Source organism: Coffea arabica, chromosome 4c (assembly GCF_036785885.1).
Source record: "Coffea arabica cultivar ET-39 chromosome 4c, Coffea Arabica ET-39 HiFi, whole genome shotgun sequence".
In the NCBI taxonomy this organism is placed as follows: Eukaryota; Viridiplantae; Streptophyta; class Magnoliopsida; order Gentianales; family Rubiaceae; genus Coffea; species Coffea arabica.
In genome coordinates, this window is record NC_092316.1 from 19,289,606 (window position 1) to 19,311,312 (window position 21,707).

The window sequence follows — 21,707 nt, forward strand, 5'->3', positions numbered from 1 at the left end:
AGATGAAAATACTCATAGATCTAAACCAAAAATAAGAAGTGAATTGACTGCTATAGATAGAACTCATCTCACCTTCAATGCAAATGTCATGAATGCGTTATTTTGTGCTTTAGACTCAAATGAATCTATTAGAGTCAAGGGTTGCAAGTCAGCTAAAGAAATTTGGGACAAATTGAAAGAAATTCATGAAGGTAGTGAGAATGTTAGCACTACAAGAAAATTGTTCATCAGTGACAACACAAAGTCATCACAAAACATATAAATATCGTCACAAATACCTTTTATTGACGACTTTTTGATCGTCACAAAGTCGTCACTAAATCCCCGTCGGTAAAAGTAAACAGTGACGACATTTTAATAGTTGTCATTTGTGACGACTTTAAGTAGAGTATTTTTTACAAAAGATCAAGTCGTCAATAAAATACTTCCAGATTGTCGTCACTAATGACAACTATTTAGTGACGACCTGAAATGTCATCACTAAATAGTTGTCATGACGACCTGAAATGTCGTCACTAAATAGTTGTCATTAGTGACAACAATCCGGAAATGTTTTATTGACGAATTGACCTTTTGTAAAAAATGCTCTACTTAAGATCGTCACTAAAAAGCACCGAAAGCCATTGTATATAACTATTTTACTGACAACAATTGTCGTCACAAATGTCGCTTAGATTTCGTGACAGTCTCTGTTGTGACAAGGAGTTTTTATTTTCTATTTTGTGACAACTTTTTTTTGTCATTAGATAATTTCTCATTAGTGACAGCCTCCGAAGGTTGTCACTGAGCTTTGTTTTGAAGAGTTGAAATTAACCATTATGAATATAGCATTGTCATAGCAATTTCAACAAATTATAGTAGAACATTCAATTTGACAAAAGGCAAAATTCAGGTAGAATGAAGCTACAAATTCATATATATGGCCATAAACATTTGTGAATTCATCAAAATAGAAGTTAACCAGAAATGTTGTGTCCCAAAACCCACATAATCAATTCAAGCACTAATGGCCAATATGCATCCTTCTCAAAAAATAGAGTACTAGATTTCTAAACTAAAGCAAAGATTGCACCACCAATGTCAGACTTCAACCATCTCTATCATCATATCCAACAATCTCCTCGTGATCAATATCAAACTGGACTGCATTGAGAATAAAATATTATATGCATTAGAATAGACTTTAGTAAAAAAATATGCTATTACAACCTTACACAAGTTATCTAAGTACAAGAAACAGTTAAAAAGTTGTGTATTATCTAAGTACAAGAAGTTAACAAGAAGTTTAGATTATAAGGACTAGAAACTGACAATGAATTGAGTTTCATACCATCTACATGCCATTTTAAATGATTCACAAGCATTATATTGTGATATTGGATATCTTCTTTATTAAAAAACTTGATCAAATCACATTATGAGAACATCTAACTTTTTGATTATCAAAGTAATTGACTTCGAGGCCTGGAACAGCAAGTACTTTTGTCAGTGGACAAGGTTAGATCATATTGGGTGAGTTTGCGTTGCTCCATAGTTGAAGTGATTTTACTTGAGTTCTGTCCACAAACTCTTTGGTTGTCACAATGAAGTAATCTCAATTAGCCAATACGGCATAAATATCCACTTGTGAAAATACATAAGGAGTTCCTCAAAAAATAGGTAATTTTGGAAATTTACTGATTGTTGCTAAGTGTGGTTCCTAGCACAAATCCACAGATGTACTCTTAGTGCTAGCTATGGTCCATCCCAAATTCGATAATCAGAAGCAACTCCAATCTATTACTTACTCACACAACCATCTAACAATCACAGGACTTCTGATAGTCATCAAATAACTGATGTTCTACTTCATGTACTGGTCATATCACTTATACCAATATCACCAAATCCTTTAAGCAAACAAGAAAACAAAAACAGATAACTAGCATGATAGCTGTTCTGACGACAAAGTTATAGTAACAAGGTCGGAATTTGTTTACCTACTTGGATGAAACATCGTATTCATCTTCCCAACCAGTACAGGCCTTCTCTGATGAAGAAATCTTCCGAGACTTATCCTTTAACTCTCTCTACGTGGCATCTCCTTGGAAGATGAAAGAACCAATGAGGGAGCAAGAAGAGAGAAGAGATTTGCAGCAGATAATGAGAAATGTATATTGATCTGGAAGGTTGCCAAAGAGAAAATCATTATTGTCAAATGACCAGGATAAATGTTTCTTGGTATACCACTAGGAACATGATAAAAAAGATACAAAGATAAATGTTCACAAGTAAATCTTGGAAGCCCTTGGTAAGTGTCTTGGCAAGTCACTTAATCATACCAGACCTAAAAAATATCATTTCATTTTACTGGTCACAAACCCATAGCAAGTTGAAAGGCCAAAATGCCACACCTCAATATCGTAGCTCAGTGAATCACACTTGCTTACGATATATATACTGCCCAATATGTAATAGAAAGAGACCTCCCCAACAAGTGAAAAAAAGTAATCAGACATCAAGAAAATTGATTGCGAGTAAGTATTTGGGGTCTGGAGATTACAAAAAGGAGCTTACACAGTCATTCAAACATTACTTACACTCATGATAGCAACAGACTGGCTGTATATTTCATGGCTAGAAACAGTAGCTAGTTTCAAGTACGAATTGGTACAAATGACCGTGATATCATGGACCAAAAGGTTTAAATTAAAAAAATCTTAAAGGTAGTTATGAGAATTAGAACAAGTCGTGTAGGTGCAACTAAAGACAAAGGACTTGATAAATAGACAAATAAAAAGAGATGGCCAAAAAGGTTCTTTCTGGAAAGATTACTGTAACATTTTACAATTAGCTGCAATTTCAAATTGGAATGGTGAACTCCCTGCTACATCTGCCTATAAGCTGACTTTGACATGAATACTGAGCAAGTGAAAGAGAAACTGGACTTGGTTATGAAAATAACAGGACCTAACGATAAAGAGATCATAGCGATGGCAATTACTGCTAAAGCCAACCTAAATCCCAACTTTACAAAATAAAGAAAACCAAAGAATTCAATTCGCCAAGGATTCGAGCAAGGATATTGAGACTGAAGTACATATCCTTTCAGAATGCCCAAAAGCCTAATGGTCGGACAAATTTGTTAGCTCAGGAAGCTGCAAATGAATAAGATATGCTCAATTTACAAGAATGGGTAAGTGTGAATATGAAGGAAAAGCTAGAGATTAGGTCGGTGCTATCTGTTTCCTTTCTTTTAATTCTGGTAGCAATTAACTGGGAATGCTTTTGAATACTCATTTGCTTGGATAGTTGGACCATCAAACGTCAAAGCAGTAATCCATTCATTATATTTCTCCTAACCATTAAAGCGTACACACAAATATGATGAACTAGTAAAATTCGTATCAACAAACTAGATTGCTCAACTAATACCGGTAACTAGTGTTCAAATTCATATGTCTAAATAATTCTGGCAAAAGGAATTACCCTTGCTCGCACTGATGAGGAAGAACCCATCTGGAGTAATTGGGCTGTAAAACAAATCCACAACTGGACGAGAATGACCATGGCAAACAAGGGGAACATCACCCTTTTCTTATCCATTACTTAACCGATCCAGCGAAAAAGAAAAAAAAATGAAAGAAAATTATAACTTTTGGGAGCAGCAATCATAAAAGTACATTTGGAAGTAGCAGACACATGGGATGAGAAAAAGTAAACTGCAAGTTTTCATTTAAAACAACCGTTTATATCCAACTCCACAAAAGGATGAAAAGCAACAATCTTTCTTACTTTTACCAAAAAACCAAATCAAGACTCAAGCGTTCACCTCTTAAAAATAACTCAGATTTCAGATTTTATGAAAAGCCAAAATGGATCATCTCGTTCATTATTCTTAGCTATAAGAAAGAGCACTTCCAAAGAGACCTGACGAATTTGACCAAATTTTGCTAGAACCCAAATCAAGATTCACAGCATTCTAGCCAAAAATCACTAACAGAGAATCAATTCATGAAAATCCAACAAATTTATAAGAACAGAACAGAAGGGATTCAAAACTTGTTGATGCTTAAATCAGAGACTAACAAGATTGAACCTAAAAACTAAATCTGACGAAACAGAGAAAGTGCAACTAGCCGTACCCACAAAAAATATATACCATGCATTGCAAAATCAGACACATAATATTGAAATTACCTCAAACTATACCTTCAATCCCTAACTTCTCATTTTTCCCAAGCTTCAAGCTCTAAACTCCAGCTTTCACCCAAATTTTCAAGCCCTAATTTTTTATTTCTTGCCACCAAGCCAGTGTAACAGCTGAATTAGGTATGTTGGTGGTGCGAACTTGATAAAGTTGCCTAAATTGATGACAATGGCAAACTTCAGTTCATGATGGATTTGGTAGTGCGAGCTTGAAAGAGAGGAGTTCATCTTCGGGGAAGTGAGAAGGACAGAGAGAAAGGGAAAAAGTGTCTGAAATTTTGGCTAAGTGTTTTGGACATAGAGTGCATACTAGTGAAGCAAACGATGTCGTTTCCTCAAAATTCCTTTGTCCGCCATGCCTCTTGAATTTTTTAGTTTGCCGCTCTTTGTTTTGTACGTATAAATAACACACATTCTTCCTATATAGATGCAAGAAAATCACACTTTGTTTGTCCTTACTCCTACCTCTCTCTTTTTTCTTTTTCTCATCTTTATGTAATTAAGCTTTTTTATTTTTTTGAATTTTATTTTTTTTACTCTCAAGTTGTATTAAAATAATAGAATATGACAATTTAGTGTGTTTGGGCAAAATTTTTTAACATTTTTAACTAATATAGGACTTTTCTAATTTATTATACAATAAAATAATTTACAAACTAAAAATGTTGTTAGAAATATGTTTATGATTTGAAAAAAATAAACATTCTTTTATCAAAATCTTTTTGGTACTCATTTTATGGTGTTATCAATTATGTATGACTTGCAGTCTAACAAACCAGAGAACCAAATTAGTTGATCGAACAATCAAAATAGTTTATATTCAGTTTTATTGTTAAATTCTACCATTGACTACCTCTATTTTTAGATTGTCATAATTATTTATTTTCCACCATGTTGCCATCAAGATAAATAGGAAATGTATGATTTTTTTTTATATTTATAACAAATTATTATTAAATTGTTACATTACTGCAAGTGATAAATGTACTTTTGCTCTTTTTCAAACATTTATTTTAATGTTTAATTTTATTTAAAACTATTGTACTAGTATAGATTTGCAAGACAAAACTTAAGTTCTCAATAGTTAAAAAATTCATTACAGAGAAAACACAAAGTAGTAGTTGCAAAATGTGTATAAATTACAGATATTTTAATGTGTATAAATTACAGTTTATTTTAATGTTTAATTTTGTTTGAAACTATTTTACTAGTATAGATTTGCAAGACATAGATTTATGGGTAATTTCTTTTTTTTTTGCTTTCACATATTTAATTTATGTTAAATACAAAACTTACCAGTTTTCCTTTTATAAAAATATTAGTGCAACACTTTTTGAATTTTACTTACAAACATTTATGTATTTAACATAAATTAAATGATTCAGAGTGAAATGCCCATAAAGAGCAGAATATTTGTTCATGTAATGGAGAAAACTCACAAAGAGTTGGTACTTTATGAACCATTTCTTTTTTTAAAAAAATTTAATTTATGTTGAAAAGATAACCTGCCAGTTTTCGTTTTGTAAGAAATCAGTGCAACACTTTTTGAATTTTACTTACAAACATTTATAAATTTATCATAAATTATATGTTTGAGAGTAAAATGCCCATCAAAAGTAGGTACTTTGAATAGATAATGCTCATTTGCCCATAGACTACACTCCCTGAAGACTATTTTGTTAATTACTTTGTAATACTTTGTTATTCCTTTGCTAATACTACTTGGCATGTAGTACAAAGGATAAATCTGGCATAAATTTCTTATTCCATTGATAAAAAGACCTACCTGCCTTATAACTATTGTAATGAAAGATATATTTGTAGAGTTTATAACAAATTATTACTTAAGTTTGAGAAAATTATAAAATATTTATGCATAGTTTATCAAGATACCATTCGCAATTTCCTAATAAAAAAATATGGGCTAAATTGTAAAAGCTAGGGTGCCATAATAGAAATAATAAAATTGGTGTATTACATATGGGGGTTAAATTGCAAAAGTTAGAGTGCCATAGTAGAATTAATGAAATTGGTGAATTACATATGGGGCTAAATTACAAAAGTTAGGGAGTAATAATAGAATTAAAGAAATCAGTGTACTACATATGAGGCTAAATTGTAAAAGTTAAGGTATCATAATGGAATTAATGAAATTTTTTACAACATTTGGGGCTAAATCGCAAAAGTTAGGGTGGCACAGTAGAATTAATGAAAGTGACTTAGAAATAAGTACTTTAAACAGTGACGATTAATTCTTGTCACTAAATCCGAATCGGTAGAGTGACAGTGACGATATTAGAAGTTGTCACTATATAGATTATTTTAGTGACAACGTTTTTCAAGGTCTCCTTGTCGTCACTAAACAATCACGTTTTGTGACGACTTTTGTCGTCACTAGAAAATGTTGTCACTAATGACCATATTTCTTGCAGTGTAGTTTGTGACGAAAATAACGGGTCGTCACTAAACATTTAGTTGCTTTGATGCAATTGTGACAACTTTAGGTGTCGCGACTAAAGAAGCTCCTTTTGTGACGACTTATTGTCATCACTACAAAATATTGTCACTAATAACTTTTTTTTTAGTGATCAGTGACGGCAACAAAAAGTCGTCTGTAAATAGGCCAAGCAATAGTGATGATGTTCTTAATGTCGTCACTATTGTGTGTTTTAAACACTCCCGGGTCGTCACAAATGAGTTGGCACCCATTAGAGGTTTGTGACGAGTTAGAAAGTCGTCAATAAAGGATTTACTTTTGTGACAACTTTTTTTCGTCACAGAGAAAAGTTGTCACTGACGACCAATTTTCTTGTAGTGAAGAGAGTAAAAGAAATCTATCTTAGTTACTAAATATGAGTTGTTTACGATGGAATCTTATGAAAATATTGATCAAAGATATTGTAAATTCAATGATCTCATTAAGAATTTAGAAGTGTTGGAAAAAGAATACTCTCTAGGTGAGAAAAACAGAAAAATTATAAATGCCTTGTCCAAAAATTGGGAAAGTAAAGTGACTGCTATTGAAGGTGTTAAAGATTTGAATGTTATGCCTATTGAATCACTTATCAATTCTCTTACCTCTTTTGAGCTGAAACTTAAGACTAAGGTGCAAGAGGAAGAGGATACAAAAGTGCGAAAGAATATTACTTTAAAAGTCTCACAAGATGAAGATGATACAGCCTCCTTAGATGGAGATGACATAGAAGGTGATGACAGTGATATTGCACTCATCACAAGAAGTTTCAAACGAATACTCAATAAGAGGAGATTCAGAAAAGGTGGACCTAGCAATTCATTCCCAAATCAGTTCAACAACTCGAGAAACAAAGGGAAGTTAGAGTTCAACAAAAGGCAAACTGATAAGTCCTTTGAATGCGGCCAACCTGGACATTATGCAAGTGAGTGTCCAATGATGAAGAAGAAAGAAGGAAGAAAATCAAGACTCAACAATTTTCAATTCACATGGAATGAGTACAATTCTGATGGTGAAATTGAAGAGGAAGAAGAGTCTGCTCAATTGGCTTTTATGGCCATTGGAGATGATGAGATAACATCTTCTAACTCTCAATTTGAAAGTGATGATGAAACTGATGATGATCTTGAATCTTTCATTATAAAATTGCATGATAGTTTGAAAAAATCTTATGCTAGAAACAAGGAATTAAAACATAAAATTAGCTTTCTTCTTCAGGACAATGCACGTCTTTTTCAAGAAAACAAAAAACTGAAAACTGAAAGTGATTTCTTAAAAAAGAGTGAGATTGTTTTACACTTTGAGTTTGATAGAAAAACAAGACTTTGTGAAATGTTCAAAAAGGAACAAAGTGATTTGAAAAGAAGAATGGATAATTTAAATGAGTTGCTCCAATATAAAAAATAAGACTGTTTTCAAAGTAATAAATCAAAACCTCATTTTGGCACTCATCAGATAAGACTGAATCAAAATGCAAATGAGTTTGCTATCCATAGGAAAAGGCAAGTCAGATTTATTAAACCCATTCATGTGAATAACTCGTTGGTTATGTGTAATTTTTGTTGTCAAAAAAGTCACATGAAAAGTGATTGTTATGTGAGAAAAAACATGAGAAGATGCATGAAATGCATGTGGATAGTTAAATATGATGCTAAGTTTAACAAATAGGAGATATGATAAAATTGATGAGATTCTTGTTCAATGCTTTTTATAATTTTCTTTTGATGTTTCTGATATTTTGAACTGAGTTTTTCCTTGATATTTTTGAATATTAATGAAGTTTTATGATGACAAAAAGGGGGAGAAATGGATGCTATGTGAAAGGGGGAGTTGTTCTGAGTTTATAAAATTTTTTGTTGCATTCAGTGAGGGGGAGTTTATACTCATATGCAAAATTTTTTCTTTCTTCCATCCATTGTTTTGTCATCATCAAAAAGGGGGAGAATGTTGACCTTGGTCCATAGCTTTTGATGTTTACAAAACAATGGATAATTCTAATATCTCTTCAAGAAATATTTTCAGTTATGAAACAAATCAGATTCAAAAATCAAGTGCTATTGAAAGGGACAAAGACTGTTGAAAGCTGTCGGAGGTTTGGATCGGACGTCTGAAGGAAATAAGACATTCCTCTTGGATCACTGACCTCGATCGGACGCAAGCATCGGACATCCGATAGGATCCTTCAAAATCGACGAAACCATCAGACGCTGAATATGTTTTCACCGGACGTCCGATAGAAACAAGATGATTTCTCAAATCTCTTTGTTTGCTGTCGGATGCACAAAGAGCTTGCACCGGACGTCTGATAGAATTGAAAAAAATTTCTCAAACTCACTGCCTGCTGTCGGACGCAGAAAACAGGAGTACCGAACGTCCGACATTCCAACGGCTAGTTGACTCTTCAGCTACTTTCTATCCGTTGGAAGCATTAATGAGGCTCTTTCTTGATCCTGTATAAATAATGGTTGGTCAGATAGTTAAAACAACTTTTGCACACTGAAGATACAAAAGATCTAGAGTGATTTTAGTGAGAAAATACTCTCCAAAGAAGATTTGTAGTCTTAGCGGTGTGAGGTTCATTGTAAGTTTTTCATTTGTGAGTGAATACTTCATGAGTGTAGTTCTGCGAGAGTTGTTCTAAGGGATAGTAAAACGTCCTAACTTGACCGAGTGAAGTTCGGGGCAAGGAGGAGGTGAACTTTCCTTTGTACGCAAGAGCGATTGTAATTCATCAATTTGAAGAAACTTATTTGAATTAATCTACAAGCTCAAGAGGAGTTGGGTAGTTAATTGGTTTGCAATTCTTTCCTTTTTATTTACTTATTGTTACGTTTATGATCTTTACATTGTTTATTTCTTCCACTTGGTTGTCTTCAATTCTTACATACCTCCTCAAGTAAATGATAGACTGAGCAGTCATTTTGAAATTTTACAAATTTTGGGTTCACCTAGTAAAAAAAACACAGCCAAAAGGGAGTTAACGAAACCAGCACATATAAGGAGTAAAAACACAGCCATGGCAGATATAAAAACTCAATTATTGAATAGTTATACTTGCTCCATCTCGGCCCACTTGTTATCGTCCATAAGCCAGATAAACTTCTGGCTATCCCAACCCATTCCTGTTCCTCACCTCTTGAAGGCAATGTATAGTTTGGTCAGCTCTCGTAAAACATAGTATTTGGCTCTTATACTATCAAAGGTGAAAGAGGTACTGTATTGGCCGTTCAACCGCTGTTGGATTTCAGGAACCACATAGCTATAAATGTTATTGTCCCTAATTTCACTAGCTCTATGCATGTTCACAAGGTGGTGGGCAAAATCAATTTCATGCTACTTAGAGAAATGCAAACGCTCCCCACCTCATTGCCTTTGTTTTCTCATCTTAATTAACCCATAAACAAATCCAGAAACAAACAAAGAAATAAAGTGACAGGCATGATTATTCAAGATACAGAGATGACATAACAATAACCAAACTGGAGGAGGAGCAAGAATTACCTTGTAGTAGTTAGAAATGCACTGCCTTAAATCGTTTTCCTCCCAAGCTGAGTTGGATGAACGAGTATACAAGATGCTTTTCTGCTTCAATGTTGTGTTGACATAGGAATAAAATTATTGACCAACGAACAAGGCAGTGAACAAAGGGGAACCAAGCAAATATACCTTTGGCAGCACGGCGGGTAATAGGGGGCATGTAGCCTTAGAGAGCAGCAACTATACAAGTCAGACTACCCTGTTTTTTAGCACCAAACAGTAGTATGAAGTTAGACAGCAGACATCAAGTGTTTTCGAGGCCAAAGAAAAAAATTTATAAGCTTTAAATAGCATCAGGCAGTTCATTGCAACAAAAAAAAACACAGAATTAGGCAAGAATAATATGACAACATGAGTTCAATCCGCAATTAAATAAGGCAAGACATAGAGAGGACAGTGCACAATATGGAAAAGCACCAGGCAAAAGCTGCTCTACACTAATTTCTATCCAGATCAACAATATGACAGGTAAAAACTTATTCCACCACAGACTGCATTTTCTCATATCAGCTTTCACATGAAAAGCTTCACAGTAAGCACACTTGAAAGTGGACGGTGTCCAGGAAGTTAGTGTGCTAAGGAGGGGAGGATATGCAGCAAGTTACTTCCTCTGACATTCCCAACTACATAAAAACTTTCACTTTAATATTCCCAAAAGCTCCACTCTAAGTCAAGGCAGCAACATAGGCTACACTTGTTTATTTTGGCTTATAGAATTTAAGCTTTCTTGAAGCAACCAGCATGGTTTAGATGTGCACATATAATTTCACCAACAGCATCCCCCAAGAGAAAAATGGTAGACAAGCATTTAGCTACTTCAAGTTAGACTACAAACCATACTCCAAAAACCAAAAATTAACATACTAAAGTAAGAACTACTCATCCAAAACCCATTTTACACATTTTTTCAATAGGTTTTCAAAATTGTCCAAACGCTCATAACTAAAATAAAACAATGAAGCAAGCAGCAATAAGGTTTCTGGTGGCATTTGAAATCACTGGAATAACCAAAACCTCAAATTCACAATAGCTTTTGGGAAGCAACTTCACTGTCTTTTCAAGAGCCAAGGTTGTGAATATATGCCTTCGATGCACGGCAACAGATTAATGCTTTCTACTAAACTCTATCCAATAATTAACATATCAAACTATCTCACAATTTGTTGTAATATTTTCCTAGATCTTCTTACCAAACAAAACTTAAGTATAAAAAATTATTTCAGCACTCAAAATAATTGGTTCTTTTTTACTTACATAACAAAAATAATGTGTCCCTCTTATTTTTGCAGTATAAGCAAACACTTAAATGGTTACAATTATTTTTTTCCCTTTTATCCAACCAAATAAATCCAGGAAAATATGTTCGCATTCATTAAATCCTCTGACAAAAATAGTTCTGACATGCAGCCATAAAAAGGTTTTCAAAATATAAAGGAAGCAATTTTCTACCAAAGCATTCCAAAATTCTCTGGAAACAGCAAAAATCTCCACAAATGAAGTCCATTCTTGGATGAAATCGAACCTTGTCTAGAAATCAGATCGCAAGTGTATCACATATATTTGTGATTTGGCCACATCAATTAGACATTTTTAACCAAAAAGACTGCAAAACACAAAAAACCCACTCATTATTCTAGACTTGGATCAACTAAGAAGCATTTCAAAGCAGGGAAAAAAAACATTCCTTTTTCGACCTGCAGAACGAAGAGGGAGTCGGAGTTCCTTGATGCCAGACGAAGTCTCGCAACGAGTCTCTGCTTGGATTGTCTGAAAACGTGAGAGGAGCGGCGGAAAAGCAAACTCAATCGGTGTGGATGCTTTAGAGGAGCATTTCCAGAAGCAGAGATTTAGTTCGACTTTGGTTTGCAGCAGCATTCACACTGAATTGCATTTGAGAAAGTGGTTTAGGGTTGAGTGGTCAAAGAATAGCCGAATACAACACAATTGGGGCTTTTCACAAAAACGATGTAGGTTTGTGTTTGTTTAACTGTACACTTAATTGTTATTGGGTCACAACATTTGTGTCATTGAACGACAAAAACAGTTTTTTGAAATAATTCCAAATCCAAACGGAGCCTTGTAATAGTAATTAGAATAAAGTTGTGTGTGAGAATTAGAATTCTCATCTTTTTCCACAAATTTTTATTTTTATGTATTATCTGTGTATACTTACTAAATTGCAAATAATTTAACAAAGAGTTGCACTTTAAGCTCAAGGACAAGGTTGTGCTGATATGAAGCACTCTTAGGTTTCTTTTTATACAAAGACCACGTTTGTTATATATTTAATTTAATTTACATTTTATTCTTTTTTAACTATAATTATGATTATTTGAAATCAAAAGGATCATATTGATCAAAATTCCACATATTAGAGACCAAAAATGCAAAATTAGAACTTTTGACTAACGTCAATTCAATTGTGATCATTAGTTATTATGATTTTTTGTTAGTGTTCCAAAATTTGTATGAAATCAAAGACTTTGGCCACCAAATTTCCTTTAGTTGCAACGTTAGGGACCAATTTAGTATATAGACCAAACACTAAGCACCAAAATTATATTTCTTCCTTTTATTCAGTATACTTTGGAATGCATTAGAGCAATATCAGAACATTAGTAAGTTGTATTTATTCATGCTAGGAGGAAATGCCCGTGCGCACAGGAGTTTAGTGCCTATGATTAAAGATGGTTAATAGTTATTATTTAGTGTTTTATAGTATAAGAATTGAAGTATGATAATTTTATTATGTGATGTTAAATAGAAAATTCATAAGTTACACACTAAGTCAAAAAAATATAATGTGTAATGAAACATAATTATAAGATACGATCAATTACTTTGCATCCAACCTAGTAAAATAAAATACTTACTTATATCTGCTCATGCATTTTAAGGATATTAAAATCTGCTATTTAGTTTGAATTTTATCTTGATACGAGGGCAATCTATCGCATTATCTTGTCATATAAGTGAGATTTAAATAATTAGCATACTTGAAGAAATCATTGCTAGTGGAATTTTGGCTCTTGGCTGCCAAGTTCTTGCATTTATATTGATTCTAAAGACATATCATTACGATACCTCCACATAGACCAATCAATTAATTATAATTTATTGTATGATTTAGGAGATATAGCAAAACATCTACTTCTTGATAGGGGATTATAATCACGAAATATCAGTTTTTGAGCTAATTGCAAAGATATACAATAACTAACCTTCTAATTTAGAGGAATAATTATCTCAAAAAGGTACCAAGGCATCTTAATTTACTCAATTCAAGAAAATAATTAAAAGTAATGAAGTATATACTTTAGATTTACAACCAAATAGTTTTAAGTAGATAGTTAAACCTTTTGGCAAATAATATGAAGTGAAAAAATTGCCCAAATAAAATCGCTAGTAAAGTAACAAACGATTTAAAAACTACCATAACTAATAGTTAAAATAGCAGAAAGAAATAGATGCAATTTGTAAATGGGAAAAGTTATGGTGATCAACTTACCTTAAACCACAAATAACAATTAACAAATGTGATCTCCTTCCTATCAAACCTACCTAACATGGACAATTAAATTAAAACACTTAAAAATTATCGCACATTCAACCTATAAGATTATAGATTTCTTACAACCAAAAAGTAGATTGGCTAAAGAAAACATACCTGTTGAGATTCTTACAACCAAAAAGTAGATTGATTAAAGAAAAAACATACCTATTAGAAAAGTTGCTACAAAATGGGGAAGATGAGTAGCTAATGTAGTAATATTCGAATTAATGGATTGCATAATTGCGGTGAATCAAAATTACAGGTAAATGAAATGAATTTGAATAAATGGGGGTTATTATGGTTACGGCCAAAAAAGCCAAAATTCTCCACTAATTGGCATCAATGGTGTATCTTAACATTTATATATAATAAGTTTGCAAAGAACCAATGAGAAAGGTTTCAGGAAATTAAAAGACTTAGATGTTAATATAATTAAATGATTAGAAGGGTTTTTATATAATTTCACTAAAACACAAGTTGAATTCAATTGTACCCAATGCTGAATCGGACATCAAACATTGTCGCATGTCAAACTTGCCCTTAATTTTAAATGTTTGAAAGAACAAATTATAACAAAATTAAATTAATTATAATGACTTGTACTCAATGCTTCAATTATATTACAAACACTCGTACATTCCTAACATAACCCCACACTTACTGATTCTGATATAGTACAAAAAACATATACTCCCTCCGTCCCGTTTTGTTAGTCTTGGTTTTTTTTTTTCACACAGATTAAGAAAGTGTAATTAATTTGGTTGGAAAGATAAATTTAGATTAATAATTTCCTAAAATACCCTTATGCTAATCACGAAGAGTGCTAATTAATATCAGTTACAGCTAATGAGTTAGTATTAGAAAAGATCAATGTATTCAATGTAATGAGTTATTATTTAATAACAATGTATTAATAACAAGATATTTAATAAGGGTATTTTAGATAATTTGAAAGATTACTATATTTTTTAATGAGGAAGTGGACTATAATTTGAAACAGATAAAAAAGGAAAACAAAACTATCAAAGTGGAACGGATGGAGTATATGTTTTTTAAGTAGTAATGGGCTTCTTTAACTTAAGAAAGGATTTAGTTTCCCGCCCAACCCTTTCCTTTTTGATCATTTTCGCTTTCCAAACCAGCTGTCTGAGTTGACCTCTCTCTCTCTCCGTTTGTTGCAAACATTTAGTGCCTAAGAAAGAGAGGCAGCGTTAAATGAGGGGCAAACGCAAAACTCTTGCTAGGGATGACGTGGCTAAACATTTATCGCAGAGCCTATCTGTTGGGTCATAGACCAGATACAGCCAAGTATTTGCCAGTAGCAACGCAAAACCCTCCCTCCCCCTCCCCTGAATATTACAACGTTAAAGCCCTTTCTCCAGTCCTCCCTAAAGTGCCTATGAAGGTGACGAAAGAGAACATAACGCATGTTCGGATTTTGATTTTGTTGTTGATTCTCAGATGTAGTATTAATACCATTATTTAATTAGTAGTAATGGTATATACTATATACAGGGCGGAGAGGACAAGGCTAAACTCACCAAAATAGGAGGAGCAAGAGCGGTGGGCGGTGGCAAATATCGGTGGCGGACCAAGGAGGACTGCCTCCGACGGCAACGAGACTCCTGAGTCCGGTGAAGGTGTAGTTAGTTGTGAAGTGGAAACACGCTAGCGGTAATTGGAGCATTGATCTTATTTCTACGGGAAATAGTAGTATCAAAACAACCGGAGTCGCAGATAATGCAGCGGCACTTTGCGAGGCGGCTGTCTGTTTCTCCGGCGGAGCTCTCTTATTCCGCTAGAGGTTTTCTTTTTCTTCTCTCCTCTTTCCTATTTCTTTTCTCCATTTTATTGGTAATTGTTTCTCATTTCCAATCGGCTTTTTTATTTCGTTTTTCAATTTCATTTATAGAAGCTTCTCTGGCTATTTAATTTTGTTTTTCCTGTGTTATGAATATTTTTTCCCTAAATTTGGCTGGGGATTGCTGTGTATGAAATTAGGTCTTAGTCAAAATTATATCTCTTTTTTGGTAAAATTTTTCCATAATTTTTTTTGATTTATTGGTTAGGAATGTTTTTTCTTATGACCAATTTTGAAATGCACTCTCCATTGTAGGCTATTTAAGATCTGTTTGGAATTCTGACAATCATATTGTACTTCGGTGCAACATAGCTTTTGCTGAGACATCAAATCTTGTCGGTGGATCGAAACTCCAATGGCGCAGAAGCTCCTTTGCGGTCTCTGCTGCTTCAGACTCTTCATCAGAAGATAGGAAGGGTCGGAAAAGGGTCTCAAAGGATGAAAGGAGATCTATGGTGGAATCGTTTGTACACAGGTAATAATCATTCACAACTGTGTATCTATTTTATTGGCTTTCAGCTTAAATGTGTTGGCATTATTTCTGGTTGAAACTTTGGTTGCCACTTTTGAATACATGTTCATCCATAGTTGGATATGCTATGCAGTATTCTTGTGCATAACATGAAAGCTAGAGCCGATGAAAATAGCTTGTATATGAATGCTGAGTCTGTTATGTTCGATGATCATATACAAACATAAAGTTGAATATCTTGGGATTAAGAATAGATTCTTCACTTGTGGATGCCATGCCTTTTGTCTTTTATTGAAGACCAAATATGGTACAAATTATAGTGGCCTAGGTTTTGGCCTATTGCAGATACAAGTTTTAAGAGTTAATTAAATGAAATGCTTTGCAATGCATTATACTTATGGCCCCAAAGTTAAATTTGTGAGTCCAACTAGGAATTGATTTCCAAGAGAAAATTAGAATTAGCCCAGTTTTGACCCAAAGCCAGTGCTGTGAAATTAGACCATTTTGAAGTTAGATTTCATTATTTTGTTTCCTGGTGATTATATTATATTATTATTGTTATTGTTATTATTTTAATGTGTTTTTGACTTAGGCCAGTTAAGTTTTATGAAAAAATAAATTAGATCTTGAACCAAATGTAGCCTAAACCATTTAATGAACATCCCTACTGTGAATAAATATTTGTAAAGAGTGAAATGGAAGCAGTTGAATAGATATGGAACCGGCAGTACTTAGTTATAACCTAGCTAGCAAACATTAATTCTGTAGGGTGGGATCTTCTTTTTGAAACTGATGCAAATACCAAAGGAGAACCAGACCGTGTAACCTAATTGTGCACAAGGCACCTGCAACATGAAGGATTAGTATATCTGAAAAAAAATGGAATAGATTTGATTTTTGCTTTTTGATCCAGCTTCCAGACCAAAAGGTATTATCTATGTTTGGAGAAACTACAGTAGCTCATAAAGTTGCTGAAATGAAGACAAACGTAAAATAGCAAAAAACAGATGAAGCATAAGTAATACTTTGTGAGTTTGGAGCTGGTCTTTGCCCTCTCATGTGGAGATTTTAGAGGGCGCACCTGTGAGCCTTCACTGGGCCTCTACTGGTGGTTGTGGAGATTCAATTATGTGGATGACATGATGAATTGAAGGCATCAGTATGAAATACAGTTTTTGAGATGGTTTTTGGATGTTGGAGGGCCTATCTTGTCATTTACTGCTATAATTGGTGATTACCATATCCCTCTTATGCTTTCTGGCTGAGGCGTGTTTTCCAAGTGGGTCATGATGTATGCCAAAATGTTCCAAAGCATTTTTCCTTTTCTTTTTTTCCTGAGTTGAGTTTGTTCAGAAAATGGGAGAGAATATTCATCCTTTGGGACGCAGCCACTCTGTGAATCATTGGAACCAATTAGGAGATTTGTTGATGGTTCTTGGGGGTCACTAGTACCGATCTAAAGGATGCTGTGTTTATGGTCGGAATCTGTCTGCTGTGCAATCTGCTGGTGAATAATAAAAATGTGGAAGAAGATGCCTTTTCTAGTCCTGTTGGATGGTTTTGTCACGTCCAATTTACCATGGCCTCCTCCACTATTACATAGTGGCTTGTAGGGTGATCATTTCCTTTTCTATTTAATTGAAAAAGAAGGAGGCCAACTTTTCCGTGACTCCCCCCTTTTTGGGTTGCCCTTACATTGCATGTTCCCCTTGAATGAGAACAAGAACTCTCTCACGTCCGTAGAATATTCCTCTTGTTTTTGCCAATAGAACATTTTAGATGTACCCAACTTGTTCTCACAACAGTGTCAGTGCCACGGTGGCTGTAAGGCATGCATTCCGCCCTTTTTTTGTGTTTTTGGGGGGGGGGGGGGGGGGAAGACCAATGTCTATGTCAATTTCACACGAGTGGCAATGCAGCGGTGGTTGTGGGGAAATGTTTTTGTAGCTTATAGAGGGTTGGTACAATTTTTACATGCCATACCTTATTTTGTTAATCTAGAGCATCCTCTTTGTGCCCTGAAATTAATCTTTACCAAAAAGATATGCTTACATTTGTACGCTAGATTTATGGGCTGCTATGACAATTTGATCTCTAATGATGTTTAATTTTTTTTAGACATAAATTTTCTGAAGTTTTGGCTGAGGAATTCTGAATTGTTACATAGAAGTCCCTTTCGGTATTTATATTTACAAACTTTTTTTACCCATTGAAATTGAAGCAGAAGTGTGTATCATTATTGCAGGTATAGAGTCCTGAACTCAGGGAAGTTTCCAACTGTTTCAGAAGCTCAAAGAGAAGTTGGTGGATCATACTACACTGTGAGAATGCTGGTACAAGAGTTGCAATATAAATCTCAAATGCCTACTATAAACACGAAGGAATCTGAAATCGAAGCAGAAACCAAGAGAAAGGTTGAACTAGCAATCATTATTGGAGATGTTTTGAGCAACCAAATTGCAACTGAAGAAGATACTATTGCTTACACTCAGGAAATTGTTAAAACACCATTGCAAGATAGTGAATCCACAAAAGGTGAACTAGAGATTTCAGATTATCTTATCAAGGTGAATGAAGCCCCAATAAGAAAAAAAACAGCTGGGGAAAGTGAATTGACAGAAACTACAGTACCATCAGTTGCGCAGTCATCATCAGACATTGAAGCTCTTAAGAATGAATCTCCACCACTAAGAACATCTTGGGAAAAACAAGCAGTTCACAAAAATGACTCGTTACCTGAGAGTGACGAGCATCCAAAACAAGATTCATCACCTTCAGTTTCAGAAGAGGAGATTTCTTTCAGTAAAACTGGAACATCTTCGGCAAGGGTAAGTATTGAATCAATTTTCAACCTTACAGTTCACAAAGGAATTTGAGATGAAATAAAGAAAATTAATGTCCCTTTCATTTGATAATTAAAGAGGTCATTAATGAAGAAAAGCACATTTCTTGGCGTATATCATATCAGGTTGTGCATGTCTGCGAAATTTTAATTTCCCATTTCTCTATTGCCAAAAGTGAAGATTGGAATGAGTCAATCGACAATCAAATTTGTGCATCTCAATTACTTACCAGTTGCTGTCAGTCAAGGGAACTTGCTGAACTTTTGTGGACTATTTGTTGAGAAGACATATAATTTTTATGGCGCTATTAGAGATATTACTCATGCAGACTGGGATTTTAATTACATCTGCATTTATGGTCCATGTCAGAGTGATAAATCTGAAGCACTTTCCGACGGAAGTGATTCGCGTAATGAAGAACCAGAATGTGATGTCATCAAATTTAAAGATAATCATCTGGAGCAATCACCTGAACCAGAGAAGCTTACAAGGTAAGATGTTTATAATATTCTTGTTCTGCGTCCTTCTTGATACAAATTGCAGGGCACTATGCTGTTGGACTTTGCATTCTGAAGCTTTTTATGCATAATGATTTCATCCCTTAGAAAACATAAAAGGAAAATCATGATAACATTTGCCTTATTGGTAGCATACATCATCTTATATTGCTGCCTGCACAATCCTTGCTTCCTGTAAACTTTTCATCACGAATATGGCTAGGGTTCACAAAACAAATCTCCTGTGGGATTGTTTCTTTGCCCCGATCTTTAGTTTTTGCGGACTTTCACATTCGGCTAGCCTATAAGTCTATTTTTTCCCACCTAAAATAAGCCAATGTTCAACCTTCTGAGCTAGACATGGTTGATGTATAGTGATTATTGTCATGGCTAATGTTTTATTTCTTTTATTTTTCCTCTTAATGATTTCATTTGCTTTTCTTTGCATCTAATATAATTCATGGATTTTATTTTTGAGGCTTTCAACAGTAGTTGATACAGTTAGAGCCAGGTTGCCTGTAGTTGCTTCTGCCTGGCAATGGGTATCCTCATAGTTACCTGGTAGAAGAGAATGTGCAAATTTGGTTTATAAGACTTACAGAATAGTAAGAGTGAGATTCTGAAAAGGGCCTTTTCCATGGCCTTAATTTTGTGGTTCCTTTGACCAAGTGGTTGCCAAAGAACAACAGTATCTGCATTGACTTGTATTTTAATCGCTGATAACACAAATACATAAAACTCTTAATTTGTGTTGACTTGTCTTGAACACACACTAGATATTCCAGTAGACTGTCTGCTGCAGTTGTCCCAGCATGTCTGTCTTTCTCAGTTTAACTTAGTCTTGATGATAAAGTAACACAGATAAATTACTACAGATCCCTGCTATGTTCTGATGCCTTATGTGCTGATTAGTTGGATTATATGAGATGATAGTTTCAGTTTTTAGCAACTTGTGATCATGACTCTCTTACCCTCGTGCATGTTTTTGTGTGCATGTCTCCATCATTTAGTGCCTAGACAAGGAGGCTTGTTTCATACTTTCTTTTACCACGTAACTCCAAAATCCACCTCATTCTGGAATTTTTATGCTAATTGCTTTTATAAGTTCAGATGATACCATGGAAGTTAATAAGCAGATACTTTTTATGGCTTCTACAAAACATTGTGATACAATTTTGCCAATGAATTGCTATAGAGGCTTGAAGTTACCATGTATTGGAAGCAAACTTGGATGATTGTAGATTGATTGTTTTGTAGTTACTTTAGTAAGAGCAGATGAACATGAATTCTACTGAACAGATTTCTTAGTGCAAGTCAACTTGTCTATTGTGATACGTAACTTTATGTTGGGAACTAGCACGCATCAAAACTCAGCTGCTTCAACCTACTGATGGATATTTATTTCATGCGGTTTGGCTGCTACAGCGACTCATTATTTCCTCTCTTATTTTTAGCGTCTTATTAATGTGATCATTTGTTATCCAGGGACCTGTCCAAAGAGCAGACAGATGATGCAGATTCACCGAACAAATCTTTTACATGGAAAAGCCTCAAGTCTCTGGCTGATGGCTTTCTAAATATGTGGAGAAAATTGTAATTTTGTGTGTGAAAAGTGATTGAGCGGAGTTGCATGTTTTGGATTGACTCTGATGTTTCGTACATCATGTACAGAAAGACATCTTTCTTTCCTTTTTTTACGCCTCCCTGTACTTAGGTTTCGACTTCTGACATAATGTTACCACTGAATGTAAGCTGCTTGTTGGAAAAGAATGAGATGGTTTGCAGCTAATTTTTGACGGTCAAAAACATTTGTAGTGGTGGCAAAGGCAATATTTGAATTTTCTTCTTCCTTTTTATGTCAACTTTCAAACCGCCTTGTTTATGGCAAGTTTTCTAGAAAAAAAAATCTCCAAAATCATAGTAGTGGACTGGAAAAAAAGTACATCTGGTGAATAGGTCTCTCCCGCTTGATATCTGAAGAGATGGATCGATGTCGGAATTTTATTTACGCAAATTGATTTCCATTGAATGTGCATTGCAGTCGTTGAAAGCTCCTGAATAACAGCAAATACTATGACTTTGATTTGATTTGATTTTTATGACGCTTTTGTCTTCTACCCTTATTTTGCTGGTTGAAGGCTTGAAGCGGAGGCAGTATAGGCTTGCAAACCTGGGTACTGACGCAACTTTCGACCATGTCTCAAGATGGTACGCTATCGATCTCCCATGAATTTATGACTCTCAAGTCCCCTCATAACACAATGCACTTTTTAAATTTCTGAC

At 34.3% G+C, this 21,707-nt stretch overlaps 1 protein-coding gene and 1 long non-coding RNA gene across 9 annotated transcripts; one reads left to right on the forward strand and one right to left on the reverse strand.

Moving 5' to 3' along the window:
* Positions 1-887: 887 nt before the first annotated feature.
* LOC140005321 (uncharacterized) lies at positions 888-12,268 on the reverse strand. Of its 7 annotated transcripts, none has more exons than XR_011813137.1 (7): positions 11,893-12,268; positions 11,721-11,801; positions 10,328-10,397; positions 10,163-10,246; positions 3,469-9,111; positions 1,980-2,161; positions 888-1,143 (listed from the first exon to the last, which is right to left on the reverse strand). It is a non-coding gene; the product is annotated as an uncharacterized lncRNA (long non-coding RNA). The 7 variants fall into 7 exon arrangements; XR_011813135.1 differs by having other exon boundaries at positions 10,163-10,243; positions 11,893-12,267; XR_011813136.1 differs by having other exon boundaries at positions 1,980-2,083; positions 10,163-10,397.
* Positions 12,269-15,016: 2,748 nt separating this feature from the next.
* LOC113738655 (uncharacterized) lies at positions 15,017-21,280 on the forward strand. 2 transcript variants are annotated; one of them, XM_027265896.2, is made up of 6 exons: positions 15,017-15,156; positions 15,267-15,555; positions 15,868-16,087; positions 18,330-18,912; positions 19,297-19,418; positions 20,910-21,280. In XM_027265896.2, the coding sequence occupies exons 2-6, from the start codon at positions 15,492-15,494 to the stop codon at positions 21,019-21,021; spliced, it is 1,101 nt and encodes a 366-aa protein (XP_027121697.1). In that variant the 5' UTR covers positions 15,017-15,156; positions 15,267-15,491; the 3' UTR covers positions 21,022-21,280. The 2 variants fall into 2 exon arrangements, with proteins under 2 accessions (XP_027121697.1, XP_071902265.1); XM_072046164.1 differs by having other exon boundaries at positions 15,925-16,087.
* The last annotated feature ends 427 nt before the right edge of the window (positions 21,281-21,707 follow it).